General features: G+C 56.4%; 1 protein-coding gene across 1 annotated transcript; it reads left to right on the forward strand.

Annotated features, from left to right (window-relative positions):
• Positions 1-3,485: 3,485 nt before the first annotated feature.
• On the forward strand, positions 3,486-7,377 carry LOC121872537 (protein RNA-directed DNA methylation 3-like). Its single transcript, XM_042375322.1, has 4 exons — positions 3,486-4,474; positions 5,488-6,035; positions 6,622-6,728; positions 7,126-7,377. The coding sequence occupies exons 1-4, from the start codon at positions 3,486-3,488 to the stop codon at positions 7,375-7,377; spliced, it is 1,896 nt and encodes a 631-aa protein (XP_042231256.1).
• Positions 7,378-12,676: the final 5,299 nt, after the last annotated feature.

Genomic DNA, 12,676 nt, shown 5'->3' on the forward strand with positions numbered 1-12,676 from the left:
GAAACAGCTGATTAAACTCATCTAACCTTTAAGTCCCGACTTTGAAGTTTAAAAGTATTGTTGATATCTTATCGGAACACATTCAGTGGCAATAAATTCTTGAGTCTGGCGGAATGTTATGACAATAAGCGATCTAATACAGAGGGCGCTGGGTACCGGAAGAGAATTTAATCCTTCATCATATGGGACAAATTATGGATATCATTATATAATACTTATTTTAGATAATGATATGAACCATGAGTCAATGGAGAGGTTAGGTTAGGTCAGGTCAGGATAGGTTAGGTTAGGTTAGAGTAATGTTCGCGTGGGGGTGTTTAATTACCAGGTGAAATAAACTGGATTGTCTAATATTCAGGTGATTCTAAATTCCTTTACTTCTATTTACCTCACCCAGTATTTATCCCTCCTCCTGTGTAAGAATCAGCCGGGGTAAATCAGGCGACCATGTTTAATTTTGGTAGAAGGCGAGAGACTATTAATTAAGTCTGGCAGTGAGCATTACCAGAGCCAGTTCACTAGAATTAAGGTAAAAAAAAGAGAGAGATGTCGGTACTTTCTCCTCTTAAATATTTCCCATGATATATTAAAGAACCTCCTCAAGATTAAAGAAGGAATGGAGCGAGAGAGAGGGAGAGGTGGGGGGGACGTGCGGTGTGATGGACAGGTGAGTGTGTAGTGATACGCGCTGATAAGACTACGACTGTACCTTGATGAGACTTATTGAGTGTAATGCAAGAGAGTGACAATGAGTTTAACGGTTTAGTTATATTATCAGCATCCAATATTATGTCATGGACGTACAGTACCCAAAATAACACCCAAATGTAAATTAATTTTACTCGAATGTGTTTTATACGCTGACCAATTATAAATAAATTTCTCCCTTCCTACCTCTCTCCTCTCCCTTCCTACCTCTCCCCATCTTCCCAACAAATAACTACCACTGATTACCATAAAAGCTTTTAACCAACAAAATATATAAAAACAACTGTTGTTTACACTTGAGGCGATAATCGTTTAATGAGCCTATGGCATGTAATTGAATGTTATGACCAGCTTTCCCAGTATTAAAAACAAACAAACATTTGAACTAGATCGTAACCTTTCCCGATTTATTCTACATCATCATACTATTTTTTTCCAAATTTCAAGAATTCTATTTAGAAAGTCAATTTAGAATCACCAAGAGAGGTTTAGTGTATACCGTAGTGCTGTTCATGTAGTGGCAGTATCATGCATAAGTATAGAGCTTTTTATGTAGTGATAGGCTAATGTAAGAGTTAATGATTTTTATGTCCGGGTGATCTCAAGAATATTTTGTTCAATAATTTCCATGATAATATTAAGATGGTGGTCGGAAAGGCTGAAGGGAACACTTGGGGAGAGAGTATAAATAGTGAGCACCTTGACTTACCCCACCTTGAGGCGAGGTTTCGTTCCCCAGCAGGCAGGACCCATTATGTCGCTTTGACTATAAAGTATTATCCTCTTAAGGTTAAGGTCATGATGAAAGTAATCGCAAGTATTTCATATTTTTCATTTCCTGATTAAATAGGCACTGATGAGTCGACGGATTTTTCATTATAAATTCATAATTAAATTGACAGGCTACAGAATCATTGTACCAATAGTTTCTACACGTGTGACAGTTCAAGGCTGACCCTTACAGGTGTGAAATTATCAAAGAATCAGTCAATCTACTATAATTTTTTGCCATATCACTGAAATAATTATCATGCCGGTATCATTATGCTCTCAAAGGATCAGTCCCCGAATTGCGGTGGCGATAAGGATACAGCACTCGACTCTTTCTAAAAGGTCGCTGGTTCCTCCCAGGGCACCGGGAATCGACCCAACACCGGTTGGGTACTGAACATTGCAGTTGGGGAAGTAAAGGCTGAATTTCCTCATAGTGTACCGAGTAGTAAGAATACAGTGTGCTGTATCCACTGCTCATAACGGTGGTCATCAGATCAATGGAATCCATCTTTACTTAAAGGATCGGGTATTTAACCATCGATTTATACCAAGGGACAAGGCCATGTTTTTACAGTCATTTCGTTATCCTGTAAATGGTATTATATATTTGCTAAATAATCTCACCTAATAGTTCAGGTATCATGTACATGAGACGCGATCACCATTGTTATATACAAAGAGACAAACTTTATATGAACGTTTTATCTTTTGTTGTGGAAATAAAACAATTCAAACAATAGGCTCGAATATGAACCACAGGACACATAGAACTACCTCTACTACTGCTACTACTACTACTACTACTACTCTACACAGGTGAAGGTAGAACACACAGGCGTGGAGGAGGACACAGGCGTGGAGGAGGACACACAGGCGTGGGGGGAGGACACACAGGCGTGGAGGAGGACACAGGCGTGGGGAGAGGGAACACACAGGCGTGGAGGGAGGACACACAGGGCGTGGAGGAGGACACACAGGCGTGGGGGAGGACACACAGGGCGTGGAGGAGGACAGGGCGTGGAGGAGGATACAGACGTGGAGGGAGAACACACAGGCGTGGAGGACACAGGCGTGGAGGGACACAGGCGCGGAGGGAGGATACAGACGTGGGAGGAGAACACAGGCGTGGAGGAGGAACCAGGCGTGGAGGAGGACACAGGCGTGGAGGGAGGACAGAGGGCGTGGAGGGAGGACACAGGCGTGGGAGGAGGACACACGGGCGTGGAGGAGGACACAGGCGTGGAGGGAGGACACACAGGCGTGGGGAGGGACACAGGCGTGGAGGAGGACACAGGCGTGGAGGAGGATACAGACGTGGGAGGAGGACACACAGGCGTGGAGGGAGAACACACAGGCGTGGAGGAGAACACAGGCGTGGAGGGAGAACACACAGGCGTGGAGGAAGATACAGACGTGGAGGAGGACACACAGGTATGGAGGAGGATACAGACGTGGAGGGAGGACACACAGGGCGTGGAGGGAGGATACAGACGTGGAGGAACACACAGGCGTGGGAGGAGGACACACAGGCGTGGAGGGAGGATACAGACGTGGGGGAGAACACACAGGCGTGGAGGAGGACACAGGCGTGGAGGAGGGACACAGGCGTGGAGGAGGACACAGGCGTGGAGGGAGGACACAGGCGTGGAGGAGGATACAGACGTGGGAGGGAGAACACACAGGCGTGGAGGGACACAGGCGTGGAGGGAGGACACAGGCGTGGAGAGGAGGACACAGGCGTGGAGGAGGATACAGGCGTGGAGGACACTAGTGTGGAGGGAGACCCACATGCATGGGAGGACAGCACAGGCGTGGAGGAGAACACACAGGCGTGGGGAGGACACACAGGCGTGGAGGGAGGACACACAGGCGTGGAGGAGGACACAGGCGTGGAGGAGGGACACAGGCGTGGAGGAGGACACAGGCGTGGAGGAGGGACACACAGGCGTGGGAGGAGGACACAGGAATGGAGGACGACACAGGAGGTGGAGGACGACACAGGAATGGAGAACGACACAGGAATGGAGGACGACACAGGGATGGAGGGACGACACAGGAATGGAGACGACACAGGAGTGGAGGACGACACAGGGAGTGGAGGGACGACACAGGAGTGGAGGAGGACACAGGAGTGGAGGACGACACAGGAATGGAGGAACGACACAGGAGGTGGAGGACGACACAGGGTGAGAGGGCGACACAGGGTGGAGGAGGACACACAGGAGTGGAGGACGACACAGGAATGGAGGAACGACACAGGGTGGAGGGACGACCAGGAGTGGAGGACGACACAAGAGTGGAGGGAGGACACAGGAGTGGAGGACGACATGGGAATGGAGAACGACACAGGGTGGAGGACGACACAGGGTGGAGGACGACACAGGGTGGAGGACGACACAGGAATGGAGAACGACACAGGGAGTGGAGGGACGACACAGGAGTGGAGGACGACACAGGGAGTGGAGGACGACACAGGAATGGAGAACGACACAGAGGTGGAGGAGGACACAGGGGTGGAGGAGGACACAGGGTGGAGACGACAGAGATGGAGAACGACACAGGAATGGAGAACGGACACAGGATGGAGGGACACAGGAATGGAGGACGACACAGGAATGGAGAACGACACAGGCGTGGAGGGACGCCATGGAATGGAGGGGACGACAGAGATGGAGGACGACACAGGATGGAGGACGACACAGGGTGGAGGACGACACAGGGATGGAGAACAGGCACAGGGAGTGGAGGACGACACAGGGATGGAGGACGACACAGGCGTGGAAGGGGACACAGGAATGGAGGACGACCTGGGGATGGAGGAACGACACAGGGTGGAGGACGACCAGGGGTGGAGGGACAGGCACAGGATGGAGGACGACACAGGGAGTGGAGGACGGCTGAGAATGGAGGATGACACAGGGTGGAGGGGACGACACAGGAATGGGAGCGACACAGGAGTGGAGGACGACAGGGAATGGAGGACGACACAGGGGTGGAGGACGACATGGGAGGGGAGGAGGACAGGAGGGACGACCGGGGAATGGAGAACAGCGGGTGGAGGGACGACCGGGGATGGAGGACGACACAGGATGGAGGGTGAACAGGCGTCGAAGGGGACGGGAATGGAGGGGACGACACAGGATGGAGGACGACACAGGATGAGGACGACACAGGGGTGGAGGACGGCCGGGGGTGGAGGACACAGGGTGGAGGACGACTGGGGAATGGAGGACGACAGGGCGTGGGAGGGGACAAGGGAATGAGAGGGACTGGCACAGGAATGGAGGAGACGACCAGGGGGTGGAGGACGACACAGGGGAGTGGAGGACGACACAGAATGGAGAACGACAGGGTGGAGGACGACACAGGAATGGAGGACGACACAGGGTGGAGGGACGACACAGGAATGGAGGGGAGCGACACAGGGTGGAGGACTGACACAGGGGATGGAGGACGACACAGGGTGGAGGGACTGACACAGGAATGGAGAACTGACACAGGGTGGGACAGAGCTGGGGAATGGAGGATGACACAGGGGGTGGAGGACGACACAGGGAATGGAGAACGACACAGGGTGGAGGACGACATGGGAATGGAGGAGCAGGAGTGGAGGGGACGACCTGGGAGTGGGGGACGACACAGGATGGAGGACGACCTGGGGACAGGAGGACGACACAGGAATGGAGGACGACACAGGGGAGGACGGCCTGGGAATGGAGGACGACAGGGGATGGAGGGACGACACACAGGAATGGAAAAGCACACAGGAGTGGAGGGACGACACAGGAGTGGAGGAGGACACAGGAATGGAGGACGACACAGGAATGGAGGACGACACAGGAATGGAGGACGGCACAGAATGGAGGGGACGACACAGGAATGGGGAGAACGACACAGGAGTGGAGGACGACACAAGTGGAGGAGGACACAGGGATGGAGGGACGGACAGGGGAGTGGAGGACGACACAGGAATGGAGGACGACACAGGAATGGAGGACGACACAGGAATGGAGGACGACACAGAATGGGAGGGACGACACAGGAATGGAGGACTGACACAGGAATGGAGGACGACACAGGGAAGGGACTGACACAGGGATGGAGGACGAAGCCTGAGATGGGGACGGCACAGGAATGGAGGACGACCTGGGGATGGAGGCGGTGGGAGAGGAGGAGGACGACACAGGGTGGAGGACACAGGAAGAGGGAACGACACAGGAGTGGGAGGACGACAGGAATGGAGGACGACACAGGGGTGGAGGACAGGCAGGGATGGAGGGAGACGACACAGGTGGAGGACGACATGGGAGTGGAGGACGACACAGGGGATGGAGGACGAGCGAGAGATGGAGGACGACCTGGGATGGAACGACCAGGAGTGGAGGACGACACAGGGGTGGAGGGACGACACAGGAATGGAGGGAGCACACAGGAATGGGGGAACGACACAGGGGTGGAGGACAACAGGGGAATGGAGGACGACACAGGAGTGGAGGACGACATGGGAATGGAGGAGACGACACAGGGTGGAGGACGACACAGGAATGGAGGACGTGACACAGGAGTGGAGGACGACACAGGGATGGAGGAGGACACAGAGATGGAGGACGACACAGGAATGGGAGGACGACACAGGAATGGAGAACTGACACAGGGTGGAGGGACGACACAGAGATGGAGGGACGACACAGGAATGGAGGACGACACAGGATTGGAGGGACAGCACAGGGGTGGAGGACGACACAGGAATGGAGGGACGACCAGGGGTGGAGGACGGCCTGCAGAAGGATGGGGACGACAGAATGGAGGACGACACAGGGGAGGGAGGAGACACAGAAGTGGAGGACGATACAGTAATGGAGGACGACACAGGAGTGGGAGGACAACACAGGAATGTGGGAGGACGACACAGGAGGGAGGATGACACAGGAGGAGGATGACAGAATGGGAGGACGACACAGAGTGGGGAGGGAGGACACTGGAAGTGGGAGGATGACATAGTGGGAGGACGACATGAGGAGGAGGATGAGAGAATGGAGGACGACACAGGAGTGGAGGACGACACAGGAGTGGAGGACGACACAGGAATGGAGGACGACACAGGAATGGAGGACGACACAGGAGTGGATGACGACACAGGAGTGGAGGACGACACAGGAGTGGAGGACGACGCAGGAGTAGAGGACGACACTGTAATGGAGGACGACACAGGAGTGGAGGAGGACACAGAAGTGGAGGACGATACAGTAATGGAGGACGACACAGGAGTGGAGGACGACACAGGAGTGGAGGAGGACACAGAAGTGGAGGACGACACAGAAGTGGAGGACGACACAGGAGTGGAGGACGACATAGAAGTGGAGGACGACACAGGAGTGGAGGACGACACAGGAGTGGAGGACAACACAGGAGTGGAGGACGACACAGGAGTGGAGGACGACATAGAAGTGGAGGACGACACAGGAGTGGAGGACGACACAGGAATGGAGGACGACACAGGAGTGGAGGAGAGCACAGGAGTGGAGGACGACACAGAAGTGGAGGACGACAAAGGAGTGGAGGACGACACAGGGGTGGAGGACGACACAGAAGTGGTGGACGACACAGGAGTGGAGGATGACACAGGGGTGGAGGATGACACAGGGTGGAGGGGGACACAGAAGTGGAGGACAACACAGGAGTGGAGGACGACACAGGAGTGGAGGACGACACAGAAGTGGAGGACGACGCAGGAGTGGAGGACGACACAGGGTGGAGGGGGACACTGGAGTGGAGGACAACACAGGAGTGGAGGACAACACAGGAGTGGAGGACGACACAGGAGTGGAGGACGACACAGGAGAGTGGGAGGACGACACAGAAGTGGAGGACGACGTGCAGGAGGGAGACACATAGGGTGGAGGGGACACTGGAGGGAGGAGGACAGAAGTGGAGGAGACGACACAGGAGTGGGAGGACGATTACAGGAGGGGAGGACGACACAGGAGGGAGGACACAGGGAGGGAGGACGATGCAGGAGGGAAAAAGGACACAGGAGTGGGAGGAGGACAGAAGTGGGAGAATGAAGCAGGAGGGGAGGATGATACAGGAGGGAGGACATACAGGAGGGAGGACGACACAGGAGGGATGAGGAAACAGGAGGGAGGACGACAGAGGAGTGGGAGGACAACACTGGAGGGAGGACCACACGAGTGGAGGACGACAGGAGGGAGGAGGACACAGAAGGAGGAGGACACAGAAGTGGGAGGACGACACAGGAGTGGAGGACGACACAGGAGTGCAGGACCACGGGAGTGGAGGACGACACAGGAGTGGAGGACAACACTGAAGTGGAGGACCACACGGGAGTGGAGGACAACACTGGAGTGGAGGACAACACTGGAGTGGAGAACGAAGCAGGAGTGGAAAAGGACACAGGAGTGGAGGAGGACACAGAAGTGGAGGACGACGCAGGAGTGGAGGACGACACAGGGTGGAGGGGGACACTGGAGTGGAGGAGCACACGGGAGTGGAGGACGACACAGGAGTGGAGGACGACACAGGAGTGGAGGACCACACGGGAGTGGAGAACGAAGCAGGAGTGGAAAAGGACACAGGAGTGGAGGAGGACACAGACGTGGAGGACGACACAGGAATGGAGGACGACACAGGAGTGGAGGACCACACGGGAGTGGAGAACGACGCAGGAATGGAGGACAATACTGGAGTGGAGGACGACACAGGAGTGGAGGACGACACAGGAGTGGAGGAGGACACAGAAGTGGAGGACGACACAGGAGTGGAGGACGACACAGGAGTGGAGGACCACACGGGAGTGGAGAACGACGCAGGAGTGGAGGACGACACAGGAGTGGAGCACGACACAGGAGTGGAGGACGACACAGGAGTGGAGGACGACACAGGAGTGGAGGACGACACAGGAGTGGAGGACGACACAGGAGTGGAGGAGGACACAGGAGTGGAGGACGACACAGGAATGGAGGACGACACAGGAGTGGAGGACGACACAGGAGTGGAGGACGACACTGGAGTGGAGGACGACACAGGAGTGGAGGAGGACACAGGAGTGGAGGACCACACGGGAGTGGAGAACGACGCAGGAGTCGAGGACGACACTGGAGTGGAGGACGACACAGGAGTGGAGGACGACACAGGAATGGAGGGACGACACAGGAGTGGAGGGACAACACAGGAATGGAGGACGACACAGGATGGTGAACAGAGTGGAGGGACGACACAGGAGTGGAGGACGACACACAGGAATGGAGGACGACACAGGATTGGAGGACGACACAGGAATGGAGGACGACAGGAATGGAGGACGACACAAGTGGAGGGACGACACAGAGTGAGGAGGACACAGGAATGGAGGGACAGTACAGGGAATGGAGGAACGACAGAGATGGAGAGACGACACAGGAGTGGAGGACGACACAGGATGGAGGACGACACAGGAATGGAGGGACGACACAGGAGTGGAGGACGACACAGAGTGGAGGACAGACAGGAATGGAGGACGACACAGGAGTGGAGGACGACACAGGAATGGAGGACGACAGGAGTGGAGGGGGACACAGGAATGGGAGGACGACACAGGATGGAGGAGGGGACGACACAGGAGTGGAGGACGACACAGAGATGGAGGACGACACAGGAGTGGAGGGACACAGGAGTGGAGGACAACACAGGGGTGGAGGACAACAGGAATGGAGGAGGGGAGGAGGGGACACAGGAGTGGAGGACGCACAGGAATGGAGAACGACACAGGAGTGGAGGGACGACACAGGAATGGAGGACGACACAGGGTGGGACGACACAAATGGAGAACGACACAGGAGTGGAGGACGACAGGATGGAGGACGACATGGGGTGGGAGGGACCTGGGAATGGAGGACGACACAGGATGGAGAGACACAGGAGTGGAGGACGACACAGGAGTGGAGGACGACACAGGAGGGAGGATGACACAGGAATGGGAGGACATACAGGAGGGAGGAGAGGCAGGAGGGAGGAGACACAGAGGGAGGATGAAAAGGGAGGGAGACAGGAGGGGAGGATGACACAGAAGTGGTGGGATGACACAGGAGGGAGGATGGGGTGGAGGACAGACAGGGTGGGAGGAGGACACAGTGGGAGGACAACACAGAGGGAGGACGACAGGAGGGAGGATGACAGAAGTGGGAGGACGATGCAGGAGGGAGGATGAACAGGTGGAGGGGACACTGGAGGGAGGACAAACAGGGAGGGAGGACAACAGGAGGGAGACAGGAGGGAGGACGACACAGGAGGGAGGACACACAGAAGTGAGGACGACACAGGAGGAGGACGACACAGGGTGAGGGGGACAATGGAGGAGGAGACAAGAAGTGGAGGACGACAGAGGAGACACACAGGAGTGGAGGACGAAGGACAGGAGGGAGGACGACACAGGAGTGGAGGACGACGCAGGAGTGAAAAGACAGGAGGGAGGAGGACAGAAGTGGAGAATGAAGCAGGAAGGGAGGGACACACAGGAGTGGGAGGACGACAGGAGTGGGAGGGACACAGAGGATGAGGAAACAGGAGGAGGAATAGAGGAGTGGGAGGACAACATGGAGTGGGAGGGACACACGGGAGGGGAGGACAGGAGGAGGAGACACAGAAGGGAGGAGGACACAAGTGGGAGACAGGAGGGAGGATGACACAGGAGTGCAGGACCACAGGGGGAGGGAGGATGACACAGAGGGAGGACAACACTGAAGTGGGAGGACCAAGGATGGGGAGGGAGGACAAAACTAGGTGGGAGGGACAACACGGAGTGGGAGAATGAAGCAGGAGGGAAAGGACACAGGAGTGGGAGGAGGACAGAAGTGGGAGGACGATGCAGAGTGGAGGATGACACAGGTGGGAGGGGGAAGACTGGAGGGAGGAGCACACATGGGAGTGGAGGACGACAAGGTGAGGGAGGACGACACAGAGGAGGACGACACAGGGAGTGGAGAACAAGCAGAGTGAAAAGGACACAGGAGGGAGGAGGACACAGAAGTGGAGGACGACACAGGAATGGGAGGACGACACAGGAGGGAGGACTACACGGGAGGGAGAACGACGCAGGAAATGGAGGACACATTGGAGGAGGACATACAGGAGGGAGGGACAAGGGCAGGTGGAGGAGGAGGACACAGAAGTGGGAGGACATGGGGAGGAGACGACACAGGGAGGGAGACACATGGGAGTGGGAGAATGACGGAGGGAGGATAGACAGAGGGGAGTACGACAAGGAGGGAGACGCATATGGAGGAGGGATGACACAGAGACAAGCAGAGGGAGGACATAGGAGTGAGGAGGACACAGGAGGGAGGATGACACAGGAATGGGAGGATGACAGGAGGAGGATGACAGAGGAGGACAAGCATTGGAGGGAGGACAGAGTGGGAGGAGGACACAGGAGGGGAGGGACCAGGGAGTGAGGGAATGACGTAGGAGGGACGATACTGGAGGGAGGACAGTGAGGATGACACAGGAGGGAGGAGACACAGAGGGAGGACTACACGGGAGTGGAGAATGACGCAGGTGTGGAGACGACGGGGGAGGACGACACAGGAGGGAGGACGCATACAGGAGTGGAGGAGGACAGAAGTGGAGGACTACACGGGAGTGGGAGGACGACGGGAGTGGAGGACACAGGGAGTGGGAGGACGACACAGAGGAGGACGACACACAGGAGGAGGACACAGGAGGGAGGACATGACAGGAGGGAGGACACAGAGTGGGAGGGACACACAGAGGGAGGACGACGGTGAGGGGAGGATGACACAGGAGGGAGGGACACACAGGAGGAGATGACACTGGGAGGGGAGGACACTGGGAGGGGAGAATGATGGGAATGGGAAAAGACAGGGAGTGGAGGAGGACACAGGAGGGAGGAGGACACAGGAGGGAGGATGAGAGGAGGAGGAGGCAGGAGGGAGGATGACAGAGGGAGGATGACACAGGGTGGAGGACGACACAGGAGGGAGGATGACACTGGAGGAGAATGATGCAGGAATGGAAAAAGGACACAGGAGGGAGGACACAGAGGGGAGGACACGGGAGGAGAATGACGCGAGGGAGGGAGGACACAGGAGAGGGAGGAGGACACAGGAGTGGGAGGACGACACAGGAGTGGAGGAGACACAGGGAGTGGAGGAGGACAGGAGAGGATACATGCAGGGAGGGAGGACACACTGGAGGGAGAACGCAGGAATGGAAAAGGGACAGGAGGAGGGAGACAGGAGTGAGGACGACACAGGAGTGAGGAGGACACAGGAGGGAGGATGACACAGGGAGGGGAGGACACACAGGAGGGAGGACGACACAGAGGAGGAGAGGACAGGGAGGGAGACAGAGCACAGTGGGAGGACGACACAGGAGTGGGATGACACAGGAGGGAGTGGGGACAAAAGGAGTGGGAGAACACAGGAGGGAGGGAGGGACACAGGAGGGAGGACACAGGAGGAGGAGGACACAGGGAGGGAGGATGACACAGGAGGGAGAGGACACAGGAGGGAGGAGGACACAGGAGGGAGGGAGGACACAGGGAGGGAGGACGACAGGAGGGAGGACGACAGGAGGGGAGGACGACACAGGAGGGAGGAGGACACAGGAGGGAGGATGACACAGAGTGGGAGGACGACACAGGAGGAGGGAGGGACACAGGAGTGGGAGGAGGACACAGAGGGAGGAGCAACACAGGAGGGAGGAGGACAGGAGGGGAAGAATGACACAGGAGGGAGAGGACACAGGAGTGGAGGAGGACACAGGAGGGGAGGAGGACACAGGAGGGAGGACGACACAGGAGGAGGACGACAGGAGTGGGAGGACGACACAGGTGGGGAGGAGGACACAGGAGGAGAACGACACAGGAGGGAGGGGACACAGGAGGGAGGGAGGACACGGAGGGGAGGAGGACACAGGGAGGGAGGATGACACAGGTGGAGGACACAGGAGTGGGAGGAGGACAGGAGGGGAGGATGACAGGGGAGGACAACACAGGGAGGGAGGATGACACAGAGTAGAGGAGGACAAGGAGTGGGAGGATGACATAGGAGGAGGATGACAGTAATGGGAGAAATGACACAGGAGGGGAGGACAGGAGGGAGGACAACACAGGAGGGAGGATGACACAGGAGGGAGGAGGACACAGGAGGGGAGGACGACACAGGAGGGAGGACAA

Source organism: Homarus americanus, unplaced genomic scaffold (genome assembly GCF_018991925.1).
Source record: "Homarus americanus isolate GMGI-L3 unplaced genomic scaffold, GMGI_Hamer_2.0 scaffold39155, whole genome shotgun sequence".
NCBI lineage: Eukaryota > Metazoa > Arthropoda > Malacostraca > Decapoda > Nephropidae > Homarus > Homarus americanus.

Coding starts and splice junctions, on each gene's coding strand:
- LOC121872537 (XM_042375322.1), top strand. CDS start 3,486: ATGGAGAACGACACAGGAATGGAGGACGACACAGGGATGGAGGGACGA. Junction 4,475..5,487: donor GAATGGAGGACGACACAGGG/GTGGAGGACGAC, acceptor AGGACGACACAG/GAATGGAGGACGACACAGAA. Junction 6,036..6,621: donor ACGACACAGGAATGGAGGAC/GTGACACAGGAG, acceptor ATGACGACACAG/GAGTGGAGGACGACACAGGA.